Source organism: Glandiceps talaboti, chromosome 16 (genome assembly GCF_964340395.1).
Source record: "Glandiceps talaboti chromosome 16, keGlaTala1.1, whole genome shotgun sequence".
In the NCBI taxonomy this organism is placed as follows: Eukaryota; Metazoa; Hemichordata; class Enteropneusta; family Spengelidae; genus Glandiceps; species Glandiceps talaboti.
In genome coordinates this window covers 13107830-13134542 of record NC_135564.1, presented here as the reverse complement: position 1 = coordinate 13134542, position 26713 = coordinate 13107830, and the positions used below count along the sequence as shown (strand labels likewise).

The following is a 26713-nucleotide window of genomic DNA, read 5'->3' as shown; positions in this document are numbered from 1 at the left end:
CTGGTTTCATTTTCTCCGTCTGCTGTAACGCTTTGTGCATCGCGTATGTCTATTCCGACCGGTCCGTAGACGATTCTTCCACATTTTAAAGGAGATTCCACGGTTCCGTGTAGAAATTATGTCCTAGGAAATACAAGGAAGAAGCGTGCAGCATGTCTAAATCGGCGAAGAAGGGAGATAAAGGGTTTGAAACCCCGAGACCGTTCAGATTATAAGTATCAACCCACATTGTTTACATCGTGAATGTGTATATGTGTATCATTGTATGTGCAGTGTGCATCTGTCTGTCTGTCTGTCTGTCTGTCTGTCTGTCTGTCTGTCTGTCTGTCTGTCTGTCTGTCTGTCTGTCTGTCTGTCTTTTGTCTGTCTGTCGATCCATCCATCTATACATGTAGTGGTACGCAAATGGAGAACAGTTTCATACCTGCACCTGTTAACTTTTCAGATATATGTGTACATACAACTACATCATGCATAAATCATGTTTGATCAAGAGATAAGTCTCATATCTGATACTGCATATTGATTTTATTTTATAGACACTTCGAATATTAGAACACATGATTTTGTTCAAACATATGTAATGTATATACCACACCATGCTCACAGATGAAGGTATACTCTGTATTCTGTCTTGAGGAATAGAAGATATTTATGTCAAATTGTCCAGTCCTTGAAATAGCAGCAACTTAGTAAAGCCATTTGTCAACAGATTGTTTTTAATGTTACCTTTTTCTTTTCCTTTTCTTTACGAGCCATGAAATACTGTGCATCACTGGAGTTAACTTTCAGAGGAAGTCGATCATTGTAAGTCAATCCATCAACAGTGTCTATCAATGGTCAGTCACACTAGTATTGTCCAAATCAGTTTTGTTGCTCATTGGAATGTGCATTATGTAGATATTATGGTAAATTAAATTAAGACGATGCCTTGTGAACTGACTATGTTTGATCATGGAAGTACCACCCTTACTTCCATGGTTTGATGAAAACTTGGATGTTAAACAAGATAAAATGCCTTGGTTTCATTCATTTTACTTATCAGTACAAAGCTGACATCAATCTGAACGTAAGTGGCAGGCCTTGCTTGGCAGTTCTTTGAATTATTGTAGAACAACACAAGCAGTCTGTCTGTCTGTCTGTCTGTCTGTCTGTCTGTCTGTCTGTCTGTCTGTCTGTCTGTCTGTCTGTCTGTCTGTCTGTCTGTCTGTCTGTCTGTCTGTCTGTCTGTCTGTCTGTCTGTCTGTCTGTCAGTCAGTCTGTCTGTCTGTCTGTCTGTCTGTCTGTCTGTCTGTCTGTCTGTCTGTCTGTCTGTCTGTCTGTCTGTCTGTCTCTCTGTCTCTCTGTCTGTCTGTCTGTCTGTCTGTCTGTCTGTCTGTCTGTCTCTGTCTGTGACTAATCTGTATATGAATATTCTGTTTTTAATACTGCTGTATATTTTTATGTTCCAGGGATATGTAGAACTTCACCTAATCCCAACCAAGAGTAATCTAAATAAGATAAAGCTGAACAGTAAACAATGTAATATCCTTTACTTTACTATCTATAGCCATGTTCACATTGGGATTCTGAAACCAGTATGTTAGTGGTTTAATATTTTATGTGTGTGAAATATGAACTATTTCCATCATAGTGTATCAAGGGGCGTAAAGACCCACTTTGGATTAAGATTAAAATTTAGGCATGAAAAAGTTGTTTGGCAAAGTTGGTCTGACCATAGGCCCTCCACCAACTGTTGTTGGAGGGTCAATGGTCTGACATGGAGGTAGAATTTATAGAAAAAGTTGGTCCAGAATGAAAGAATAATCCTATTGAATCCTTATGGCTCTACTTATAAGATAAAAATGCTAGAGCCTGGGATGAAACCATGGCCTTTAAAGTTTGCTGTTTGTTTCTGACAAACAAACAAGAGTCAAGTGAATATACATCACCATATGATTTTTAACTGTGAATGTTATGTACTGGCACACTCACAGATTGTACTGGCACACTCACAGATGATACAATTTGTAATCCATTTATAATTCCTATATTTCCTTGACTACATTGTGTGTACGAATCTACAGAGTTTGTATTAATGATATCTGGGAAGCTTCATTTCTGTACAATGATCCAACTCTAGCTGTGTGTCAAAGTGATGCCAAACAGTAAGTACAAAAACCCTAACACAATGTAATGTTTCAAATGTTTCAAAAACGTTTTCATATATATGAGAATGAATGTTCATATTCTTTATTAATTTAGTTTCATGTGTTTAAAAACCTGCTAACTACAATTATAATATAATCAGTGATGTACTGTTTTGTTAATAAGCTTTTCAATAATTTGCCATGGTGGCGCTGTACTTCCTGTGTGTGTGTATCTTGGGGGTATACATGGTATAGGTTACTCAGTTAATCATAGACCACTGCTGCTTTCCTTGATGTCTGAACAATATGAAAACATCCTTGATTTACACTTCTACAGAATATCAAGGGACAAAGCCCCTGAGAAACGGTACTATGAGATGATGATACCCCCAATTTGAGCGAGGGCGCTGTATTCTTAATTTCCTGTTTGCAGTCTGCAATGGCCTATTGTGTAATTTATCCCATAGTATAGTCAGTGATTGGATAAATATGGTAAAGCAATTTTACCACTATGAATAGTTTATTAACAGAGGTACATTTAATATGATGACGATCACATGTTACATGACTCTGATGCATATTATTTCTGTTTTCTTGTTTTGTACAGACGTAATTTAAATTTCTTTTCCACCTGTCATTCTGCTGCTGTCAGTTCAGTAGATGCTGACAGTGGTAATGGTGAACTGACTATTAGAATACCACAGGAAGCAATGCATATAGTCCAAGGTAAGTAGATGAATTGGTGGGAATGATAGTCTTGTTTGTGGACATGGTAATGGGACTCAATTCTTGATATTTTAGTGGTAACATTTTTAGTCCCCCTGATTGGGAACTATTACAATGGGCTCTGTCCATCTGTGTGTCTGTCTAACTGTCTGCATGTCCATCCGTCTGTCCGAAATATGTAATTTCTCTGACACTCAATATCCGATTTCTTGCATATCACAGGCACTTTGTAGCATTTATTTGTTGCAACTAATTCTTTGAAATCATGCGACTATTCAGTCACATAGAAGTAAAGTATTTGAAGATCACTTGTTTCTTCTAGCTCCTTACTTTAGCTAACAGAAAGACATGAGAAGATGTCAATGGAAATAGTGTACCATCTCAATATAAAGAGACCTGTGTTTTCCGTGTACTAAGTAATATAGACTCTAAGCCCTCATAATTTCTGATTTCTAGGGTTGTGAAAATCATACACAGTGTTATTTCATTTTGCAAAATTAGTATCCAAATTGTCATCAGACCAATAAATTCTCATTCTAACCAGCAACTATAAAGAAGGGGATATGAGTATGTCTCGCAGACCTCTTGTGAATTAACAGACATTACAATTTGGGGTTTTTTCTGTAGAGTTGAAAACTCTGAGAGTCAGCATAGAGTTTTCTCTAGAGACACCACATGGAGGGATACAGTTTGTTGTACCAGAATTAGATGGCACCATGTCGGAGGTGAGATTTGACTGAATTTGTTTAAAAAAATCAAAAACACTTTTATGACAAAACTAATTCTTCAGCAAGGAGAACAATGTGGTTTAACCACCACCCAGTGTTGAGGAACAAGAAAATGTTTTGGATTTTGGCACAGTAAACGTAGCTGATTGATGGATTGATGGATGAAAGAATGCAATGTACATAGATATAGAGTTCAACCACAGAAAGATTTATTGATAAAAGTAATCCATAAGAAGTTTGTCATATTTATATAATAATGACATGTATGCTAAAGAAGTTCTTGTTTGTCATCTATATTCATAATTATCAAAATTCACCAGGTAAAAAAAATATAAAAGAAAGTTCAATCATATATTTGATTTATATGAAATAATGTGACTGATAAGAAGCACATTATTAAAGTCATAATTTATGGCGTCAGTTGGTACTGACCAGTGCTGGCCATCATAAGGACAAGGGACCCTGATTTAACTATAAGTACTGATGTATAAGAAAGGGTAGTATTTGTGTTTTATTACCCCGGTAGTTGAGCCTTCCGTTTTCTAAGATAGACACAAACTAAAACTATTGCAACAACATGTTGATAAATAACAGTGATAAGCTATTGAATGGATGTTGGTTTAATAATAGTCTCAGTAGGAGGGGGGGGGGGGGGGGCATCTCTGAAAACTAGTTTATTTAGAGTTACATGAACTTGCAGTGCTGTTTTGGGACTTCCGATGTTTACACTATCTTGATCACAGGGTGATTAGAATCACACAACAGAGGGACTGCAATCACTAATTTGTGTAATCTACCACATTGAGGAACAATAGATTTAATTTGCATCTATCTTTATAGTAAAGCGAAGGCTGGATTACCAGAGTCATAATGTGTATCCTCTAACTTTGTTTGTTATGACAGAAATCAGCTCACATGTTCACCTATGGATATGAGAACTCAGCCCGTCTCTGGTTTCCTTGCATTGACTCATATTCTGAACCCTGTACTTGGAAACTAGAATTCACCGTAGATGCTACAATGACTGCTGTATCTTGTGGTGATCTTATTGAGACTGTTTATACACCTGATATGAGAAAAAAGACATTTCACTATGTGTTAAATATACCAACAGCTGCACCAAATATAGGACTGGCTGTAGGGTAAGTTTAGTCTACTTGTTCTAGACATAGCTACTTATTTGCAAGTACATTTTAACATAATCCTTATTGCTGATTTCTAGAAAGTGCCAAGATTGAAATTTGAAGAAAAAGTGAAATTAATGGCTGTGAAAATATAGAAAGTGAATTATGTAATTTCAGTTATTTTGTGATGATCACATATTACTTTACCTGCCACATTAGACATTCCAGATGTAAATTGACTGTAAAACACTGTTACTCAGACACTGTAACCATTCATGGCTGAATACTGAAACCTGAAAATTTTTGCTAAGACTTATTTTCGCTAATTTCCGTAGAAAACAAAAACATCAAAATAAGGAGTGACTAAAATGCCTTCTTGCACATGAACACAATGTACCAGTCTGGTATAAATGAGAGAAAATTGGTCTTTGAGAACTTGCTGAAGACTGTAAAATCACAAAATTTTCTAGTTTCAAAATATCTAGGTTTACAGTATACTAAGTTTAAAGTGGAGTGTCGGGTATAAAAGGCCCCCTAACTTCGCAGGGGTTATTGTCAAATTTGAATGCAGACTGTTAATAACAACGTGCACATACATACTGTTCAAGTTGTAGATTATATGTACAATTAACAATAAAAATCTCTGTAACATAAATGGTTGCTTTTTCTTACCTTGTCTTTTTTACCTTACTTTGCAGACCGTTTGAAATCTTTGTAGATCCCTTCATGAATGAAGTCACACATTTCTGTTTACCACAGTTATTACCAGTGTTAAAACACTCTGCAGACCGACTACATCAGGTAGGCAGACATTTTGTAATTTTGAAAATTGAAGAAATGAAAACAAATTGAATACGTTTGAATATTTTCATTCACCATGTAAAGTTCTCAACAAAATTCCATATGAAGATGGCTGCCAGTCATCAAAATATTTGGAGTATTTTATGTATTTTTACTGCACTGTTGGTTGATGAAATTAACTTTTTTGGATAACACACGAAAATAGAATGTTCTTTATATGTTGCTGTACATCAGATAACAAAAAAAGAAAGAGATTGGAATTTGAAGGCTGCAGGTTTTAGCCTCACCACAGCCATTTATGTCGACACTGTACACGTCTATGTGGTGCATGAAACCATAGTGATTATTTGTTCTTGAATACAGAGGCCAGCGTATTCAGTAAATCTTGCACATTAGCAACCTTTTTACATTTATCTAATGGTATTTATCACATATACAAAGGTCCTATGGTAACAGTTGCCATAGTAGCATATCAATAGTCCATGCATTTATTATTTATTGTTTTTTTCAAGGCGTTTGAATTCTATGAAGAAGTTCTCGGTACACGCTATCCGTACAGTTGTTATAAACAAGTGTTTGTAGACCAGGCGTATGTTGAATCGGCTGCATATGCATCTATGACTATATTTAAGTAAGTTTTATTCTTTATTCTATCCCTTGTACATACATGTTACACTGCACACTGTGTGTGTGTGTGTGTGTGTGTGTGTGTGTGTGTGTCTGTGTGTCTGTGTGTGTGTGTGTGTCTGTGTGTGTCTGTGTCTGTGTCTGTGTCTGTGTCTCTGTGTCTGTGTGTGTGTATTTGTGTGTGGATGTGTGGATGTGTGTGTGAGTGTATGCGTGTGTGGATGTGTGTGTGTGGATGTGTGTGTATATGTGTATGTATGTGTGTATGTATGTATGTGTGTGTGCATGTGTATGATGTGCGTGCATGTGTATGATGTGCTTGTGTGTTTGTATGAATGTGCCCACACACGTGCGCACGTGTGTGTGTGTGTGTGTGTGTTTGTTTGTGCATGTATGTGTGCATACGTACTTGCCCACTTGCGTATGTACATATATATATGTATGTTCATGTGCCCATTACATTGATTTTTTCTTATTGGTGAAAGCAATGTTGAAGAGTGTACATATTGCACTTATGTGGTGTTAATATTATTGACTTCAGAAATCAAAATCGGAAAAATCCGTAAAAACTTTGTTTTTTCATTTTTCAAACTTGTCCGGTTTTAAACTCAAAATTATAGTATTTTACTGAACCATATATAATGCATATATGTTTTGGTTTATATGTTGCAGTACAAACATCTTACACTCTAGTCAAATTATCGATCAGACTTTTAAGTCCCGTTGTTTGATGGCACATGCTGTGGCAGAGCAATTCTTTGGTTGTTACATTAGTATGCAGTCATGGCCTGATGCCTGGTTAATATACGGTATAGCTGAATACCTCAATGGACTCTATACTCGGAAAACATTTGGTAATAATGAATACAGACACAGGATTAGTAAGGTAGGTCAAAGGTTACACAGAATTAGTAAGGTGGGTCAGAGGTCAATTATCAAGTTTTTCTGCACTATTTTTATTCAATGGGGAAAACCTCTCCAGGAAATAAAAGTATTTTCATAAAATTTGGGTTCTAGAGTCATTTCATTATTATCATATCACATCAATTGTTGTCCGGTTGTCAAGAAACATAAAAAATTGAAGCTATTTTTTACCTACATTGTCCTAGCTGTACTGCAGTGATCCACTGTTGCATCATGGGTCTTTAGCAGAGATGCATATGTATTAGATGAACACTGAATATTCATGACTCCTAGGTGCTTATTTTCTTCATTTTGAGTGTGAACAACGTGTAAAATACCAGAAGGTGAACATAAACAAAAAGGATCACTGTAAATATCAATCCTCCTGGTGATATGGTTTTGGTGTTTGTCATCATTTTAACCAATTGGCGATTGATTTTCAATATCATGTCCAATATGGGGGTCTCCAAATATGTCCAATTTATTGATTCTATCTCATTTTAGCATTTCATTAAGATATTATGATGGAGCCTTCATAGCCTGGTAGTATGGCCTACAGTCACTCTCAAGTGTGTGTGGGTGGGTGGAGGGGGTCAAAATATATCAGTGCATGCCCATACTTCTGTACAACCATAGATCTTGGATTGATCCCCACCAAGATCTATGGTACAATTTCAGTCCACATTGACAAAACCAATATCCAGGCCATAAAGATTAATAGCATTCTATCCTTTACATTACAGATACTGGAGAGAGTTTGTGAATATGAGAAAGAGTGTGGTGGTTTGATATTATTTCATAATACGACAACACCAGGTAATAAAAGTGATACAACCACATCATCCAGTGGAAGGTTACACTTCCCTAGAAAACATTCACATACAACTTCCTGGAAATACGCAAAGATGATCCGACTGAAGGCACATGTTGTCATCAGACTTATAGCTCTCAACATTGGACAGCATCTATTATTACAGGTAAGATAGATGTCATGTGACTTAATTGGAGTTAAAACTTAGAAATATATACTAAATGAAAAGACATGGCTGAAAAAAATTTGATTTTTTTCATGTTGAATGATGAGATAAAGGAAAATTTTCACTTGATACTACCTAACTCAATCATTTTGGCCTCGCTGTCTCTCTACAATCAAAGTAGCACCTCTAATGACCAAAGTAACTGATAACTGGAATTTAGTTTATTGAGAAAATATTGTTTTTGAATGTATATACTGTATATATAAAAAAAATTTAAAACAATAGGGATCTTGCAAACCTGCCATGTTGAATGTTGCATCATGGGAAATGTGACAATAAATACTAATGAATTGGTATTGTAAACAATAATGTTACATTGTTTGTAACCACAAATGATTAATTCATAGTTACACTGACAATTGTGGGAGGTTTATTTTATCAGTAGCTCAAGATTAGGTATTACGATAACCACAGATAATCCCATAGTCCTTTGCGTCTGAGCATGCTCAGTCTGGATTTCAAGTTCCCTATCGGCTTTTATTCCTACCTTACACTGGTATTTCAACAATTAATTACCATAGTTATGCCAAGCGGGCAGAATGAAAAAAAGACATCATGTGAACACCCTTTTTTGTCACACAACCTTTTGCAGCCCCTCCCACCCTCACTCCCCCTGAGTCCCTGCCCAATGTAATTGTTGTTATCTTTTCACCTTCAGGCTCTGAATAAACTGTTATCATTAGCATCAGCTGCATCACAACAAAAATACCAAAGTAACAGTTGGTCAAATATGCTGTTATCCACTAGTGGGGTAAGTAACATTGTGAAAAAATAACATACAACCTTTTTTATAATTGACTCTAAAACATATACAGTGTATTAGAAGCATATGAAATCTGACTCAAGAAAATACTTATTGAGGTGGTCAAGTACAGGGATTGTAATTAGCAGTTGTCATGCATACAAACTGCATTTCTAATTTGGACAACCAAATTCAATTGTAACTGTGTGATTATTTCCATAATTTTATTTCTATTCCCAGTTTTTGAAATCAGTTGCCACGGTTTCTGGTAAAGATTTGAAGACTTTGATGGAGCAGTGGGTCTACCAAGGTGGATGTGTTCGTTTCCATGGAAACTTTGTATTCAACAGAAAAAGGAACATTGTTGAGTTGGAGCTCAAGCAAGATTTGACAAGCAGTGGAGTCATGAAATATGTGGTATGTAAAGTTTTATCATTCAGTGACATTTTTCGTATCAAACAATTACCCCGGTAATTTAAAAATAATTTCATTTTGAAACAGACATTTACATTTTTTTGTCATTTTTTGTCATTTTTTGTCAGTCATATCACTACTTTCATTGTGTGAGGACTTTTACCGTTGAGGGCGCACTATATCGGGAGATTGGACTTGTGTTTTACAATGGTCTCAATGATAAATTAGCAGACAATTTAGTGAAAGTAGCCAGACTGCGAGAAAGTCTATTTTATATATAATATACTTTCTCTCTCACAATTTCAAAAAGTGTGAGGACTTATGCTCTCAATGAAGTGTTAATCCTGAATCATTAACTATTTTTCGTAAATTTTTTCAGCGTGGGCATTTTAAGGTTGTCTCTAGTTGAATTATTTAACCTTTAATATATTGTTATTTTGTTGTCATACAGGGACCTTTACAAGTAACTATACAAGAATTAGATGGATCTTTCAATCACAATGTACAGATTGAAGAAAATAACACTAAACATGAAATGACATGCCATTCTAAAAGTCGAAGGTAAGAAAATAACATTAACGTGAAATGACATGCCATTCTAAAAGTCGGCAGTAAGAAAATAACACTAAACATGAAATGACATGCCATTCTAAAAGTCAGAGGTAAGAAAATAACACTAAACATGAAATGACATGCCATTCTAAAAGTCGGAGGTAAGAAAGGGGCACTAAACATGAAATGACATGCCATTCTGAAAGTCGAAGGTAAGAAAGGGGCACTAAACATGAAATGACATGCCATTCTAAAAGTCGAAGGTAAGAAAGGGACACTAAACATGAAATGACATACCATTCTAAAAGTCGAAAGTAATCAAAACTTAACTCAAATGTAAATATAAAGACATAATTGCCATCTTCCTTTCTCCACTGACCCAACAACCCCATTCTGAGACTATAAACATTCCTTGTGAAATACTACGTAATGTTAGTAGTGAAACCAGGATATAGTGGCAGTAAATTGTAAATGAGTACAAAATGACTTGAATCTTCAGCTAGTTTCACACCAGAAGTTTGAATGTCTGATTTTTATCAACTGTAGGATGTTGCTAGCAAAGAATCCAGGCAAGTTGTCATTTTTGCTGTCACCATTCTCCTTGTATTAAAGGGGAAAAACAGCTGGATTCTAGAATGTCATCAACTTAAGGGGTATGATCAAAATGTACTTTAGCAATATAGAGACAGGGAAGTGTGACACACTAATATCCCAAGTAGTAAGGTACAATATGTGCGTATGTTTATCAATAAATGGGGGGTGGGGTGGGGGTGGAGTGGAGTGGAGAGAGAGAGGCTTTCAAAAACTTATCTTAGCCCTTACCTTTTTTCGGAAAATTAACTATGATTTTGTATTTGAAACTAGACACAAGAAGAAGAAAATACCACTAGCTAATGGAGAGGAAGTTGATATGGATCTAAGTGCAATGGAGTAAGTTCAGATATTATATCTTAAGATATTTAACAGTGTACACAGCAAAAACACTTTTCTTCTGTGTTGAAAAGAGAGAGAGAGAGAGAGAGAGAGAGAGAGAGAGAGAGAGAGAGAGAGAGAGAGAGAGAGAGAGAGAGAGAGAGAGACAGACAGACAGACAGACAGACAGACAGACAGACAGACAGACAGACAGACAGACAGACAGACAGACAGACAGACAGAGACAGAGGGGGTGGGGTAAAAGATGCATAAATATAGCAACAGAAAAAGACATGCAGAAGGGACAGGAATAGATTTTTTGGGATGGAGGACACAGATAAGAAATCAGTGTTGTAAGAATAATCATTGAAAGACTGCACATGGAGATAGACTAACAAACAGCCTGTTTGACTTGATATTTCAGTGCTGACTCCCCAGTACTATGGATACGTATAGATCCAGAACTGACTACTATTAGACATGTTACATTTGAACAACCTGACTACCAATGGCAGTACCAACTTAGGTTTGAAAGAGACATCATTGCACAGTGTGAGGTAAGTACAGTGTCTTCTATAAGCTCTTATGTCAACATAAGAAACAGTAATATTTGTACTGATGATAAAACACTACCACATGGTCTCAGACAGCAGCTAATGGATGTTTTACTCCTCCATTACATGTGTGATACAGATATACACAAAATCATATGCTTTTTAGTTCAGTATTGTTGTAAATAGTGTATTCTTGTACAGAAGTTCATGGCTAATATTGTTTCATCCATGCTGGGACTTTTGTCTTTCATGACATTAAAGAATGTAAAGCCAAAAATGGAACAAACACAAACTATTTGACAGTATTTAAAATATTTCTTGACATTAATTCATGTCAGCTAGTCCCTGTATCATTGATTGGTTATTTGTATGATTACAGGCTATTTCAGCTCTAGAACTGTTCCCAGGCCCTGCTACCAGAATTGCATTGTCTGATGTGTTGGAGAATGAAGCTTGTTTTTACAAAGTCAGAATGCAAGCAGCTCACTGTCTTTCTGCAGTAAGTAATTATGTTTGTCTCAAACTACAATCAGACCAAGTACCATCTTAGTGGTAGTTTGAGTACCTGTGTGTGTGTGTGTGTGTGTGTGTGTGTGTGTGTGTGTGTGTGTGTGTGTGTGCATGCGTGTGTGTGTGTGTGTGTGTGTGAGTGCATGTATGTGCATTGTTTTATTCACATGTACATGCACTCATGGTTGTGTGTGCATGTGAGAGTGCATGGACATGTCTGTATGGGCATGTTTGTTTGTTTGTTTGTTAATAAGCAGTTAAAGTATAGATACACACATCTAGTAGGTATCTTTTAATTAAAGCAGTTTCATATTGGAATGTACCTCTTACAAGTCATTGGTTGTGGGCATCAAGAATTTTTTACACTTACTGTATAATATTTTGTTCAATGTAGATAACCAATGAAATACCAGGGTCATAAATAAGTTATTCTGATGATGTTAACTTGTTACGTTTTTTGTTGTTGTAGGTAGCCAATGAAATGTCAGCATCATGGACTGGTCACACTGCCATTATGTCTATGTTCAGTAAGATGTTTGGTTCACACTCCTGTCCTAATATTGTCCGAAGGAATAATTTCGCCAATTTACAAACATACTTTATACAGAAGGTAAGAACATTTCTCATCAACAGAAAATGTCCACATGCCATTCCCCTTGGTAGAAACAGACAACAGTGGCAAGGCTTGAACCCGCAACCTGTAAATTCCAAGCCAACCACTCTAACCATTCTACCATCATGACTCCACATATTTATCACTGCAACCCTGATGTCAACAGACAATGCTAATAATAGTAATATGCCATATTCCAGTTCAGGAAAAAACAAAAGATCATATTGTTTGGACACTAGGAATGCTGTTTAGCAGCATGGGAATGAGTACCACAATATCAATAGTTGAGTACTATAAAGTCTCCTTTGAAAAATCAACATTTCTCAGTATTTCAAGGTCAAGGTTAATGGCATTCTCAGCCAGTCTGAAAGTTTTGCTTATTATGTTTGAGATGGTGAAATTTTTAGGGTTACTTCATTCACTTCCAAGAGTTTGATATCATGACCAATGTTTTAGCTCCCTTTTTTCCCTCTAATGGGGCGCCCTCTTGTGACACTCCTTTGAAAAATGGATGTAAAGTGGATAACCAAATTATTGGATGTTTGCCATGTGTAAGATTGTATTATGTGGATGTGTCAGCAAGTAATGTTTTTCTTCTCTCCAACAGACACTGCCAATTGTCATGTGTAAGATTGTATTATGTGGATGTGTCAGCAAGTAATGTTTTTCTTCTCTCCAACAGACACTGCCAATTGCCATGTGTAAGATTCGTAATGCCATTCTTGTTTGTCCAAAAGAAGTGGTCAGCTTTGTGTCAGATTTGCTCAAGTATAACGACAATAGAAAGAACAAGGTAAAACATTATCAACAAATATGAGTAAATTATATATATATAATTCTCTAATACTTTTCACAATACTATCAATCAAAGAATTTGTATAACAGTTACTCCAAAATCCACTATGAAGTACTGTTCTGTGGTACTGAGCACGAACAAAAGAAATTGGTTTGAAGGTTAGAAAACCCTTGCAGATAGATGTGTCTTTATGTCAACAGAAGATGATGAACATGATTTAAGTGAGTTGAAGATAAAGACAATTTGGGACATGGATCCAATCCAAATCTAATCTAATCTAATCTAATCTAATCTAATCTAATCAAATCAATTAGTCCATGTCTTATAGGTTGTCTTTCCACAAATGCACCATCTAAATCCATCCAAAATATTTTTGAGATATCCTGCTAACAAACAGACAAGTTGGATGAACACACAACTTTTGTCCAACCTCAATGATGATAGCATTTACTCACAGTTAATGTTCATAAGTGATGAAAGAAGGGATTTTGTTGTGCAATGGATTTTTGACATCATTGAGTAGTAGTCTGTAAAGCATGATGTGATAGCTAGGGCGCCCTCACACATCGGTGAGGGTGGAGCTAGATCAACACAACGTAGCTTACAGTCTAATCATTGACATACTGTAATATTTTTCTTTCTACTATTGCGATAGTTTTCAGATAACTACTATAGAGCAGCGTTGATAGAAGCATTGGCCAATACAGTCACACCGTCTATTTCACTGGACAAAAATGCAGAGAATCTTTCCCCAGAAACTAAGGTAGGTTTACCATTATATGACAGTACATTTTGATTTCACTATATCCAACCCCCCTTCCTCCACCTGCCTCTGTGATATACTCATGAGGCAAGAATCTAACCACCTCTCAATACCCCTGTTTACAAGGCAGGCAACTGATCATCTACCTCCATACCTCGGTTGACAAAGTAGGAAATTAACTACCTCCTCCATATCTCTGTTGATGAGGCAAGAAACCAACCATCTTCTCCCATACTTCTATTTATTGTGAAGCAACTAACAACCTCCCTTCACCCATACCTCTGATACACGGATACAAGTCAAGTTCATAAAATTTATGAACTTTGTGTTTCTTCCTTACAGTTAATATTAGAAGAAATTACACGATTTCTAAACCTAGAGAAACTGTTACCTTGTTACGGTCATATTGTGACTGTTAGCTGTCTAAGAGCTATCCGAGTACTACAGAAGAATGGCTGGATACCTAATGAACCAGCTTTATTCCAGAGTTACGCACAGTATGGACACTTTATTGAGATTCGATTGGTTGCCCTGGAGATATTAGTTGATTGTGTCAAAGGTCAGTAATGTCAAAGGTTACAGCTTAAAAAATGTGCTTTTGTTAGTGTATAATTTATCAAGCATTTACTTGCTGGAGGTGCGTTATTTTTTTTTAGCAGATGCAACATTATTTTCATAATATTTACACTGTCATATATTGTGTACAGTACATAAGTTTACCAACCAATAATATATGCAATTCACTATACTACAGCAGGGTTAGCCATAGTATATGTTATGGGTCAAGTAACAAAATTGTCACCACAAATACTCCTGTATGTTCCAGTTCCTTCAGCTAAAGTTTTTGATAAAATTCTAGTGTTTATTTCATTTCTTGTCCACTAATTCCTAAGATACTTCAATATTGTGCCTTCAAATTAGTCTAGGGAACACATGTATTAGACTCTCTCACAGTCCTCGGAGCTTTGCTTTACTAAAAATTAAAGCTAAACAAATTATTTTGTATGTAACTATACCATCTACATAATGTACTCCAATATCTTTGTACTGTGCGCCCTTATCGACCACATAGATATAACCATTCATTGATGTGTGACTGCAATGCTCCATGTTTTCGAAAAGCCCGGGAAGAAATTTTAGTAAAGCGAAGCTCCGAGGACTGTGAGAGAGTCTACACATGCACGCACTATTAACGCTGTATTATAATGGTTTGAATTTTAGTTGAATCCAATGAAGAACTGTTGTCATGGTTACTTGATATTGTGGAAAGTGATCCTGTACCCTATATAAGGTAAATACAAGAATAATGAAATGCATTGTATTTTAAATCCCTTGTGTACATACAGCACATTGTCATAAAGACATACAGTCTGTGTGCACTAGAATTTGGACACAGGGAAACACGGACAACTTTCCTAGCTAATCAGACTAATTAAGCTATTATAGTATGTAGTACTGTCTAAGTTGTGGATGTCAATGGGTAATGTTTGAATATTTACATTTAAAATTGCTGTGATTTTGAGTATGTTTCTGTGTTTATTTGTAAACTCTTTTTCTTTCCAGTGTTCAGACTTACAAGAGTATATAAATTGCAACTTGGAAATACCGTACAAGTCCACATTTTCTAAGTTTTTTCCTCAGATGAACATGAAATAATAGTCTTAGTACAAAAAGAATCGGAAATAATTTGTTATTTTTGCCTAAACATGGTGTCTTTGTTGCTTGTTACAGACATGGAGTGCTGGAAATGTTGACAATCAATCCACCATTCACCAAGAAAGATGAATCCCTTCTGAGTAATGAAGCACTGGTAGAAAGACTGTGGTCACTCATGAAGTAAGATTATACAATAATTGCAGATTGTAATTCCTGTTTGCTTCTATCTAGACAACAGTTTACCAGTGGTGGGACTTTGAAATAATGCAGATAAGCGAATAATCATTCTACAATAGAAAATCAGTTCTGTCACCACTTGACTGTCCTGTCTGGTACAATATTGTTGAAGTCATGCATGCATAAAGAACGCAGTCTTCACATCCCTGAAGAAAATCTGAGGACTTACCAAAGGATTTTGGTGCAGTACAAAGTTTTAATTTATTTGTAACTATTAATATGCACAGATGAGTCTTCATTATAATCTGTAGAGATTGTACATGTTACATTCCAAAATTTCTTGCCCAAGTTTTGTGATCATTGATCATCCTTCTACCTTATTCAGCTCCGGTACATCCCATGATGCAAGATTGCGCTGTGATGCAGTGGACTTATACTTTGCATTGTGGGGAAGAACAAGACCTGCATGTCTACCTATACCTGAGGTAAGTTTTGTTTAGGTCCAGAACAGTTTCAGCAAATTGTATAACAAGTTATAGTGTTATAGTACTAGATTAAATAAAAATTGATTGAGCACCTTGGTAATTATGCAAAAATGATGAATATTGATGAAATATAATCCAAACACCATAAAAGATATACTCGGACAAGTAGATGAAAAGGAAAAGTTATAAATGAGATGTACACTCATAAATCTTAAAGTGAAACTGACAGAAACTGAGAAAGGCAGATAAGAGTTGATATGTTGATTTTTTTCTGTACAGCTTGGTATGGTGTTGAATCTGAAAGAGAAGAAGGCTGTATTAAATCCATCATTAGTACCAGATGAACCAACGAGTGAATCTCATTCACAGGTTAGTCTTGTCTAAAGTCTTACCCCTAACAACTAACTGTGTAAAGTCTTAACTGTAGTTCGTCCTTGGGCAAGATTTGAACCACGATTATGCCTCAGTACTATGATAATTGGGGACCTGGCAGGATAGGGGTTAGAATGTGACTACTTTAATCCTGTGCATTTATAAAGGCTGCAATGGATTGTATGCTCCCAGGGAGTTGAGGAAGTATATAAGGGCTGTTGTGTCATTATAGATCCATACCAGGGGTAATACAGTAATTGTAAAGCGCTTTGAGTACACAGTGGGAAAGCGCTGTATAAAAACCAATTTTTACTGCGGGCAAACTAAACAGACACAAACCAAAACAGACATCAGACAATTGGCACCCACGCATCTGCATATACTTGCAGTGTCTTTAAATTTACAAAAACAAAAGTAGAATAAAGTCACCTTCAGAATACGTTATATTCTAACAAAGGCTATGTTAAAGCTTTCATGAGTAACAATACATTTTGTAACTGACTGTTTTTCACAGGAAAGTCTGAGTGAAGCTGCGCGAGAGACTGAAGTAGAGCCCTCTATTGACAGAAAGAGGAAAGCAGAGTCGCCTCTACCATCACCAGCTGTCAGGGTCAAAGGTGATGGAGATGATGGTGACATTGATAGAGTACCATCAGAAGAAAATAAGTTCAAGTTCAAAATCATGGTAAGTCTCACAAATTAATAATGGTATCATTTACTTTGGGCTTATTAGAATTCAGTCTTCCATCATTTTAGAATGAATGGACTGAAAGTAGTTCTAGAATGCTATGTTAATTCCCCTTACATAACTCTCTGTTTAATTTACTTTCATTCTCAGTTGGGTGGTAAGAGTGTCGATGAAGGCAACAAGAAGACGGACGACAATCTCAAAGAAAGTGAAAAGGAGATTGCTATGGAAACCAAGGAGACTGGAAAAATTGACATTGAAGATGTGTTTGACTCCTCATTGGAGGAAAGACCTTCTACACCTGGTATAAACACAAAGGACAGACCAAGCACACCTGGTTTGAATATAAAGGAAAAGACAAGTACACCTGGAATAAACGTAAAAGAAAAGCCAAGTACACCTGGACTAAACATACAGGAAAGCAAAATGGATATCCTTAAACCATGTAAGTTATACTATTTTATCACATGTTTACCAGTGGTTGTCATGGTGATGATTAGTAGTCTTAGTCATCATAGGTGCATTATCAAAATAAAGCTTTGTTCAAAATACAAACTTGAAAACTGTTCCAGATATTTTCGACTGCATGCTTCAGTTTTTGTCAACAGATTTGCCCACTATTCAGAATATGTGACGTTACAGACATGTGTGCCTGATAAGGGGTTTTAGGTGCCTGGAAGTTTGTACTGTCCTCTGTCCACCTATGATCATCTGTTAGGTTCATGTGTCCGTGAAAGTACAACCGTAGAGAACACTGCAAGACTTCATGTAAATACCCCAAGTACACCACACTTACATTCATGTGTTATTGGTGTTCTGTGCTATTACCGTATTGACAGTTTATTACTCTTCCACAGCTACATCAACCATTGAAGAAACTTTGAGTTCTGGAAGCAGTTCATCATCACCCATATCGACTCCAGTACACACACCAATCCCTATCAGAAGAGCAAGTCCCCAAACACACGGTAACCATGGCAACACATCTAGAGACGAATCACCGTTTCATCCGAGTAGCATACTGAAACATTCATCCCATCATCACCATCATTCTCACCACAGACCAGGAACATCACCACGGGAACGAGATATCACCATGAGAACGCACTCTCCATCAACATCACGGAAGGAGAGGAGAGATGACAAAGAACACAGGAAAGATTCTGATGGAAGTAAACTACACAAAATCAAGAAGAAGAAAAAGAAGAACAAACACAAACATAAACATAAACATGAAAGACATGATAAACATGATAAACATGACAGACATGACAAACATGACAAACATAACAGACCGAGTGGCTTGTCAGGTGGCAGTTTTCACAGACCATTCAGTGGTGGCTCTAGCAGCATGTCTCATCATGGACATTAGTAGTGAAATGAAAGACGAACATGAAAGACATGATAAACATGATAAACATAACAGACCAAAGAGTGAGTTATCTGGTGGCAGTTTTCACAGACCATTCAGTGGTGGCTCTAGACGTATGTCTCATGGACACAAATACTTATTTGTTATCCAACAAAAAGATGTCCGTCTTATATTCATATACCGATATGTAGGTATATGACAGAACCTCATGATGCACAAGTGCAAGTGTGGAATACTCGGGGGTGGGGGGGGGGGGGGGTATTAGCACAAGTGCTTGCCGTGTTCTCTGCGGCAGTAGTTTCATGTGCGTACTGAGTGAAAGTGCAGCAGAAAACACTGCAAGCATGAGTGCAAGTACCCCCTGAGTACCCACACTGGAACTCATGTGACATGGGTTTCTGTTATTATTACATGTTAATCCAAGACAGTAAATTTCCATAAAAATCTAACAATGATCACACACTTCTGTATAAAATGAACGATCACATCCTCATTTGCATATCATTTGCGTGCAGGTATGCAATAATGTTTTTGGTATTGCACTGCAATGCAAATACCACTAGTATGCGCATACACATGCAGTGCAAGTAATCTCTGGTAAATATGTAATAATATATTTTCTTGGAACTTCAGCAATACCACACCAAGGCACCACTATCATCCATGTATGTAGCCTACTACATGTATATACGCCACAATGATGGTTTTTAGGCATAATTTGTGAGTGTCTTAACTTTGAGCTTTGTTTGTGTCTGTTTTCGCATGTCAAAACTAAGGACACCACAGCTGTATATACAAAAATACCAACAGCCATAAACCTATGTATAAGGTTTTTTTTTTTTAAAGTTTAATGCTATATTGAAAAGATATGATTTGTACTTATCTGTATGAATGTACACTATCAGCCTGAGCACGTATAAACATGGCTAACATCAAAAGAGACACTATCTGAAAAAAATATCAAAAAGTAAAATATAAATCTCAAGACGTAGAACTAATATCAAGACCAAACTTCAAGTTTATTGTTGGAATGTGTATACATTCAATGAATGTAGTCTGTCTCTTGATAATAATTTTTTTGTCAGACAATGATGTGAAGCAGAAAGGTGACTGATATGTAGTTTTATTTTCATCTAATATAAACTCTGAATTTGTAACAATTAGTGCACATTTGAATTTTATGACTGGGTGTTTACATTGTTTGTAGCACAACTGAACTGAGGTTCAGCAGTGCTATAGGCATGGTGAAGTGTGTGTGTGTGTGTGTGTGTGTGTGTGTGTGTGTGTGTGTGTGTGTGTGTGTGTAAATGACAAAGTAAACTGCCAGACTGATTGCCTTGGTATTTGATTTGGACTTAGGTGTGTGGAGAGAAAATTGTTAATATGAAAATGATCACACCACAGGTGTGATTTGACTTTTGATGTTTCTAGAGATGTGTAGATGAAGAATTATTCAACACATGATTTCTTCAGTGATGTGCAATTTATGGTCTAAAAATAGGAATTTTGGCTGAACCCTTTTACTTGAAAACTACTTGGTGGATGGACCTGGAATTTGGTAGGAATGTTTCTGTAGATGTTGGTCAAGACATGGTCATACACCCTAGCAACCATGACCACACCTTTAACATGTGTCATTGTTTTTTGCAAAGATAATAACATTATTGGGTAGGAAAGTAAATAAACTTTGAAAGAATGTATGCAAATATTCCAAGCAACAAAATCAAGCCCATAGCAACAGTCGAATGATTGCGTGTCTGCAGGGATGGATGGGTATGTGAATAAACAAATGATCATATGTATGCCTAACATCAAGACCACGCCCATACAAACAGCCAAATGATGGTGTATTTGGCAAAGATAACAGGAATGAATATGCAAGTGGATAAACATAACATGAACACATGCCTAGGAACAAGAATTCTCCCATAGCAACAGCCAAGTGGTGTATACTGAAAGGATAACAATATGGATTAGGTGGTTAGACTAGTGAGGAAACATCCAAAAACGTTAACTTATATATGCCTGGACTGTGTATATGCCTTGCAACAAGACCATGGCCATAGCAACAGCCAAATTGTGGTGTATATTGCAGAGATAACATTCAAAAAATGTACACATCCATACCTAGCAACAAGACCACGCCCATAGGAAAACGAAGTGTTGATCATACACACGTCAGCGTGCTCAACAACGAAATTTACTAAAATGTTAACGTCTAGAGGGCATAACAAGACAAAGTTTCAATTGCTATGGCAATACGATTGTCTTGGGAGGTCGAGCTACATTCGTTTACCATTCGGCACATTTCATGTTTTGGATCGTCATGTATAAAAATCTTTCACACCTATATTCGGCCAGGGACGTAAAAACTGTTACGTCCCTGGTTCGCCATGTGTTGGTTTCCGCGTTCCAAAAGCTACGGAGAATGTCGCGGAGATGTGTTCGAAAGTAAACGCACGTGAACTCGCGATATTCTGCGAGACCGTCATATTTTCGAACATAGTTACCATGCACTACGAAAGTTGTCAATGTAAATAGAACGTGGAAATGCCGACTGTTTATGCAGTGATAGCAAACTTATATGTCGTATTTATCCACTAATATTACTATGAAAATGATTTTCTCAAGACGAGCATCTTTGTCAATGTTAACAACATGTACTCAAGGTAAGATAGAAAACTCTTTTCTTGTCAAATAAGATATCCAAAGCTATATTTTTCCCAATACGGAATTCTGTCATTTGTTCTCTAAAGTTAGATGCGTTACCATTTGTACAATTCATCCTCTTGAATTTGATATAGATGAATAGTATCATTAGAAAGATTTTAAATTGCATCTTTTTGGTAAAAAGGAGAAATGGACGAAAGCTTAAAGATCTCATCATGCATCATTTTTTGCGGGAACTAATATAAAGAGTTTTTGTCATTTTGATTTTGTTTTTCAAAGGTATTGTACATTGCAATATGCGTTGTTGTCAAAGAACCGCGAAGAGACGTGCACTAATTACACTAACTACCTTGAAAGGCGAAATTAAAATATATCTCTCTCTCTCTCTCTCTCTCTCTCTCTCTCTCTCTCTCTCTCTCTCTCTCTCTCTCTCTCTCTCTCTCTCTCTCTCTCTCTCTCTCTCTCTCTCTCTCTCTCTCTCTCTCTCTCTCTCCAGCGAGTTACAGTAATAGACAACGGTTACTGCTACCGACGATATTGTTCGATCGTGTAACAGTACAGTATGGTAACTGGTGTGTTGACGTTATGCCACATCCTGGCGTATTTGCCCGCATCATAGAAATAGGACTGCCTCAAGTTGCAATCAAAGTAATGGGTAAGCCCTTTTACAGCTTGTAGCACATTTGGTTCGTATAATTTATAGTCTACAAAGTCAGCGAGTATGATAGATTACGGAGAAAAATCGCAACATTGAAAGGCATCATAGAATTACATATGTAGTTATACATCTTCACTTCGACTAATGGTCCAATGACAATCTATTAATTATAACCTTACATATGTAATTTCTTTCATTATTTCAACAGAGAACCGTGAAAGGGACATTGTTCAAAAGACTGATGAATTGAACAAATTGAGGAAAGAACTTGAACAGAAACAGGAAGAAGTTTCTGGTAAAGAAAATAAAGTAGAGGAAAAACTCAAATATCTTGAGAACAGAGAAAAGGTTGTGGAGGATACTCAACAACAGCTAGAAACAACCAAAGGTGAGCTTTGTTCAGAGAAAGAGCTATTAGATGAGAGAGATAATAGTCTTCGGGAAAAGGAAGAACAACTAGGAAATAGCGAAAGGCGTATTGAAAACGAAATGAGAAATGTAACAATGAGGGACAATGAACTGAATGACAGACAACAACAAATTGAAAGAAAAGAGAGAGAGATAGAAGGAGCGATGACAATCGTCGCTAAGAGACAGGCAGCAGTTCACAAACAACAGGGTCATTTAGATGACAGGGAGCAGATACTGTATGCAAGGAAAGATAGACTTGACGGAAAGATGGCTGAGATGGCTCTGAAAGAGGACACCCTTAACGAGCAAAGTATTAGACTACAGTCAAAAGTTAGAGAACTTGAACAGAAGGAGGAGGAGGTAAAGCATACTGAGAGAAACGTTACTTCCATGGAAGTAGAACTGAACAGCAGACAAGTTTGTTTGAACCAGAGAGAGATTGAAATGGACCAAGCAAAGATTTTGGTCGACCAGAGGTTGGCAGAAATCGATCAGAAAGAAATTAAACTGGAGGAAAAAGAGTCCATGATAGTGAACAGAGAGGGAGAGGTTGAACAACTGATAAAAAGTATTGCTACCAAAGAAGAGGCATTGAATGACAAACAATCTGAGTTGGATGAGAGGGAGCAGACAGTAGATGCAAAAGAAGGAGCAATTGAAATGAAAATGATGGATATGGTTATGATGGAAGACGTTATTGAGGAGCAGAAAGCAATGAGATTAAGAGAGGAGTATCGAAAACTGGCATCTGCTCAAGACAAAATGCGAAAGGAAGAAAATGAACTCCTTCAACGCATGGATTTGATGGAGAAAAGAGAGGCAGAACAAACAAAGGAAATGACTGAATTTGAGGAAAGATTAAACATTCTAGACAATAAAAGTAAAGAATTGACGGCGAAGGAAAATGAGCTTAGAGAAAGAGAAATCAAAGTTGCACAGATAAGACAGGAAAACGATGAGATGAATAAGAAGTTGGTCGAAGGGAATGAAAAACTGGCCACGTACACCAAGTCAACACAAATGAAAGAGGAAGACGTAATGAAGTTGACGGAGGAACAAAAGAATGTACAAGAAGAATTGTCGTCCAAGGAATCGTTTCTCAAGATGATAATAGCTGATATGATGGAAAAAGAAAACATCATCGAACTAAAAGAAAAGTGTCTGAGAGAAAAAGAACTGAGCGTAGCAGCATCAAAGGGGCGTATAAAAGAACGTGCTAACAAATTGGACATTGGACAGAAAATGCTAATAAAGAGATCAGAAGAATTGGAAAATCGGGAAGAAAAGATAGAATTAAAGAAGCTTCTGTTAGATGCAAAAGAAGAAAATTTGTCACAGAAAGAAAAGGAATTAGTGACACAGGATGCTGAGTTCGAAAAGAAACAGAGTGATGTCAACGAACAATCAAACCAACTTAACGAATGGTTCGAAAAGTTACTTAAGATGGAAAGAAATCAGGAGATACGTGGAAATGAGCTGGAAAAGATGAGAAAGGAAGTAGAAGTGCAATTGGCTGATATAAAGAAAAAAGAAGTCCGACTCAGAGACATCGAACAAGCTCATGAAATGACAGGAGAAGAACTCCACTTGGACAGAATCTCTTTGGACAAAGAAACAAGAAAAATGAGCAAAAAGATGATAGAAGCTGTGAACTTGAAAGAAAAACTAGAAGACGAAAGAAAAACAGTCATTTTAAGACAGGAGACCGCTGAACAAAAGTTAAGAGAGATATCACAGCAAGAACAGATCATGTTGGAAAAACAGAAAAGGCTAATGACAACAGAGGAATATATAAAAGTAAAAGTGGAGAAGATAATGGTGATTGGAGAGAGATTACAAAACATCAGGACTATAATCAGAAAACAAGATTCCATGGGAGCACAAAGTAGTGAGTACTTCCCTCGCTTCTTTGGATTTTATTTACAATTAATCACAGTACTAGTTCCTCTATAGGGACATTTAATTAATCAATTGGTGGAATTTTAAAAAAAAATTGTTTTCATATCTGAATTATTAAGAATGTCGAAACTTTGAATGATTTGCCAGCATGTTCATCTGTTGAAATAGTGAATTAATTCTTTGAAATCAAAACGAATATGATGACTTTAACTTTGTAATTTGTGAAACTGTACAGAAAGCAATGCCACTTTGTCCTAAATTGTTGGTGAAATAGCAAGTAGATATAATTATAATTAACAACTAATCGGTTTTTCGAACAAATTTTCAGGATCAAGACGCCATTCAGAACGACATAGTGGTGATGGCTCTGAGATAATGACAATGGGTACTGGAGAGAAGAAAGAGGGAGAAGAGAAAGATTGATTCTCTTCTTGAGATGGCAATAAAGATAATTCAGGTGAGTGTTTCTGCAGTACTATTTTGTTTCTATAGAAACATGTACATCCATGAATAAACCTAATATATCTCAAATATGTGCAATTCTAATTATTCAAGAAAGAAATTCCGATGTGTGTGTGAACTTACAAATATTTTGCTCATTTTGTTCTCGGTAATCTCAACTCAGGTCACTATAGTGGTCTGAGATTCAAACAATGAATTCCGGTGTATTGATCAATTTAATTCGATTGGCGGTGTCATTTTTAGATATTAACATTCATATTATGTTCATCTTTATTAATATTAATATAAAGATTACAATTTATCTTTTTTTGAACGCAGAGTTGATCTGGTTTGGAAGAAGAAGTAAAAAATGTTCATGTCAAAAACTGAAAATCACCACTAAACTTTGACTACAAGCCATTTGTGACGACACGCCTTCATATTATTGAACTCTGACTATGATCCATTTGAATGACGTCAGCAATGAACTGAACCTGTGATCAGAACTTCCTGACTCAAAATCACGAGTAGAAATCAGTATCTAAGTATATGACATTGTATATATCGTTAACGTTGACCGACACCATAGGTCTTGTAACTCTCCTTTATACTAGGAAGAATGCCGTTGTATTTTTCATTGATTTTATTGTAAATAAATCGTTTTTGTTGTTGTTATCTATATTGTGTGTTTGATATTGAATTCTGTTGAATATTGAGTAGCATCAGGTGGACTTATACTATTCCTGTCTATATGATTGCAGTATTTAGAGTTGCACAGACCTCAACTGGAAAAGTGTTTTTTGAAAATGTTAGTTTCAATAACACTCGTAATATCGTACACCGTGAATTGTATTGCATCCCTATGGCTAAACGTGTGTTTTTGTAGTTGTATACACGATAAATCAAAATATCGCCCTCAACGACGATCACGATTTCAACCTGTTTCTGTACTGCGCATGGATAATATCGACCATTGATTAACATGCCAAGTCTATTGGTATTTTAACAATTTTCAGTTAATACATTGTGGTTGTCTGATCGAAAAATGATACTCCAGTTACAACTAGTACAATTTTAACATGGTGACAGAATCACAAAACGGAGCTTTCGCTCAAGATTTAAATTTGCCATTACACTACCTACAAAAAATATATTGACCACTAATTAACACATGCAATGTCTTTTTAAAAAAAATAAGTAATTGGCGAATTGTTAGTGAATATATCTTTCGTTATTTGATGAAAAAAATGCCCAGTTGCAGCTAGTGTAGGTTATTTAGTGTATGAATATGGGTGTCCTTTAGGCCCCCTTAGGCTTTGAAGTAAACAACAAACAGATTTTAATCAGCTCACACAATACAGTCACTAGTCGTGTGAGAACTCTGCTCTTTCAACTTTCTTTGGCTCTAGGACCGAGAACATTTGATCTATTCTAACTTTTTTTTTCATAATATAAATGTTTGCATGGGTTTGATGTGATGGTACAAGACTGTATTGTACGCTGTGCCCAATGATTGTTGTAGGCTATACGTAGCCCGTTCACAAAGTCAGGTAAAATGAAGGAAACTGTGACGTCAGGGCTAGCGATGTTAGAATATGGGATCTGACAAATGATGGCAAAACGTCATGATACAAGTAGTGGCTCAGATGGATTTATTTGGGATTTTTATTTTGTTTGTTTGTTTTCGTAAACATTACTAACTAAGCCTGAGTGCCATGTGTTTCAAGTTGCATTGAGTGTTGCAGCATACCCTACTCTTTATCGAGTTAATAACGACTTATCGAGTTAATAACGACTTATCGAGTTAATAACGAGAGATCAATTCATAGACTCTCTATGATCCACTACTCCTCAGTCACTTTTCACTTTTGACTTTGACGAGCGAGACTCGTCAGATTTTGTATAAAATAAAATATATTTATTTATTTATTTATGTATTTATTTTATATATAT

General features: G+C 36.3%; 1 protein-coding gene across 1 annotated transcript; it reads left to right on the top strand.

Moving 5' to 3' along the window:
• The first annotated feature begins 45 nt into the window (after positions 1-45).
• LOC144447060 (transcription initiation factor TFIID subunit 2-like) lies at positions 46-18913 on the top strand. The gene is made up of 28 exons (XM_078136946.1): positions 46-211; positions 753-807; positions 1452-1524; positions 2057-2147; positions 2737-2855; positions 3483-3580; positions 4487-4725; positions 5406-5508; positions 6021-6139; positions 6808-7021; positions 7782-8015; positions 8734-8826; positions 9058-9234; positions 9683-9792; positions 10648-10713; positions 11120-11252; positions 11629-11748; positions 12229-12369; positions 13055-13165; positions 13824-13931; positions 14274-14490; positions 15153-15222; positions 15663-15767; positions 16150-16249; positions 16529-16618; positions 17136-17306; positions 17460-17754; positions 18167-18913. Exons 1-28 carry the CDS (start codon positions 153-155, stop codon positions 18679-18681), a joined length of 4026 nt encoding a protein of 1341 aa, XP_077993072.1. The 5' UTR covers positions 46-152; the 3' UTR covers positions 18682-18913.
• The last annotated feature ends 7800 nt before the right edge of the window (positions 18914-26713 follow it).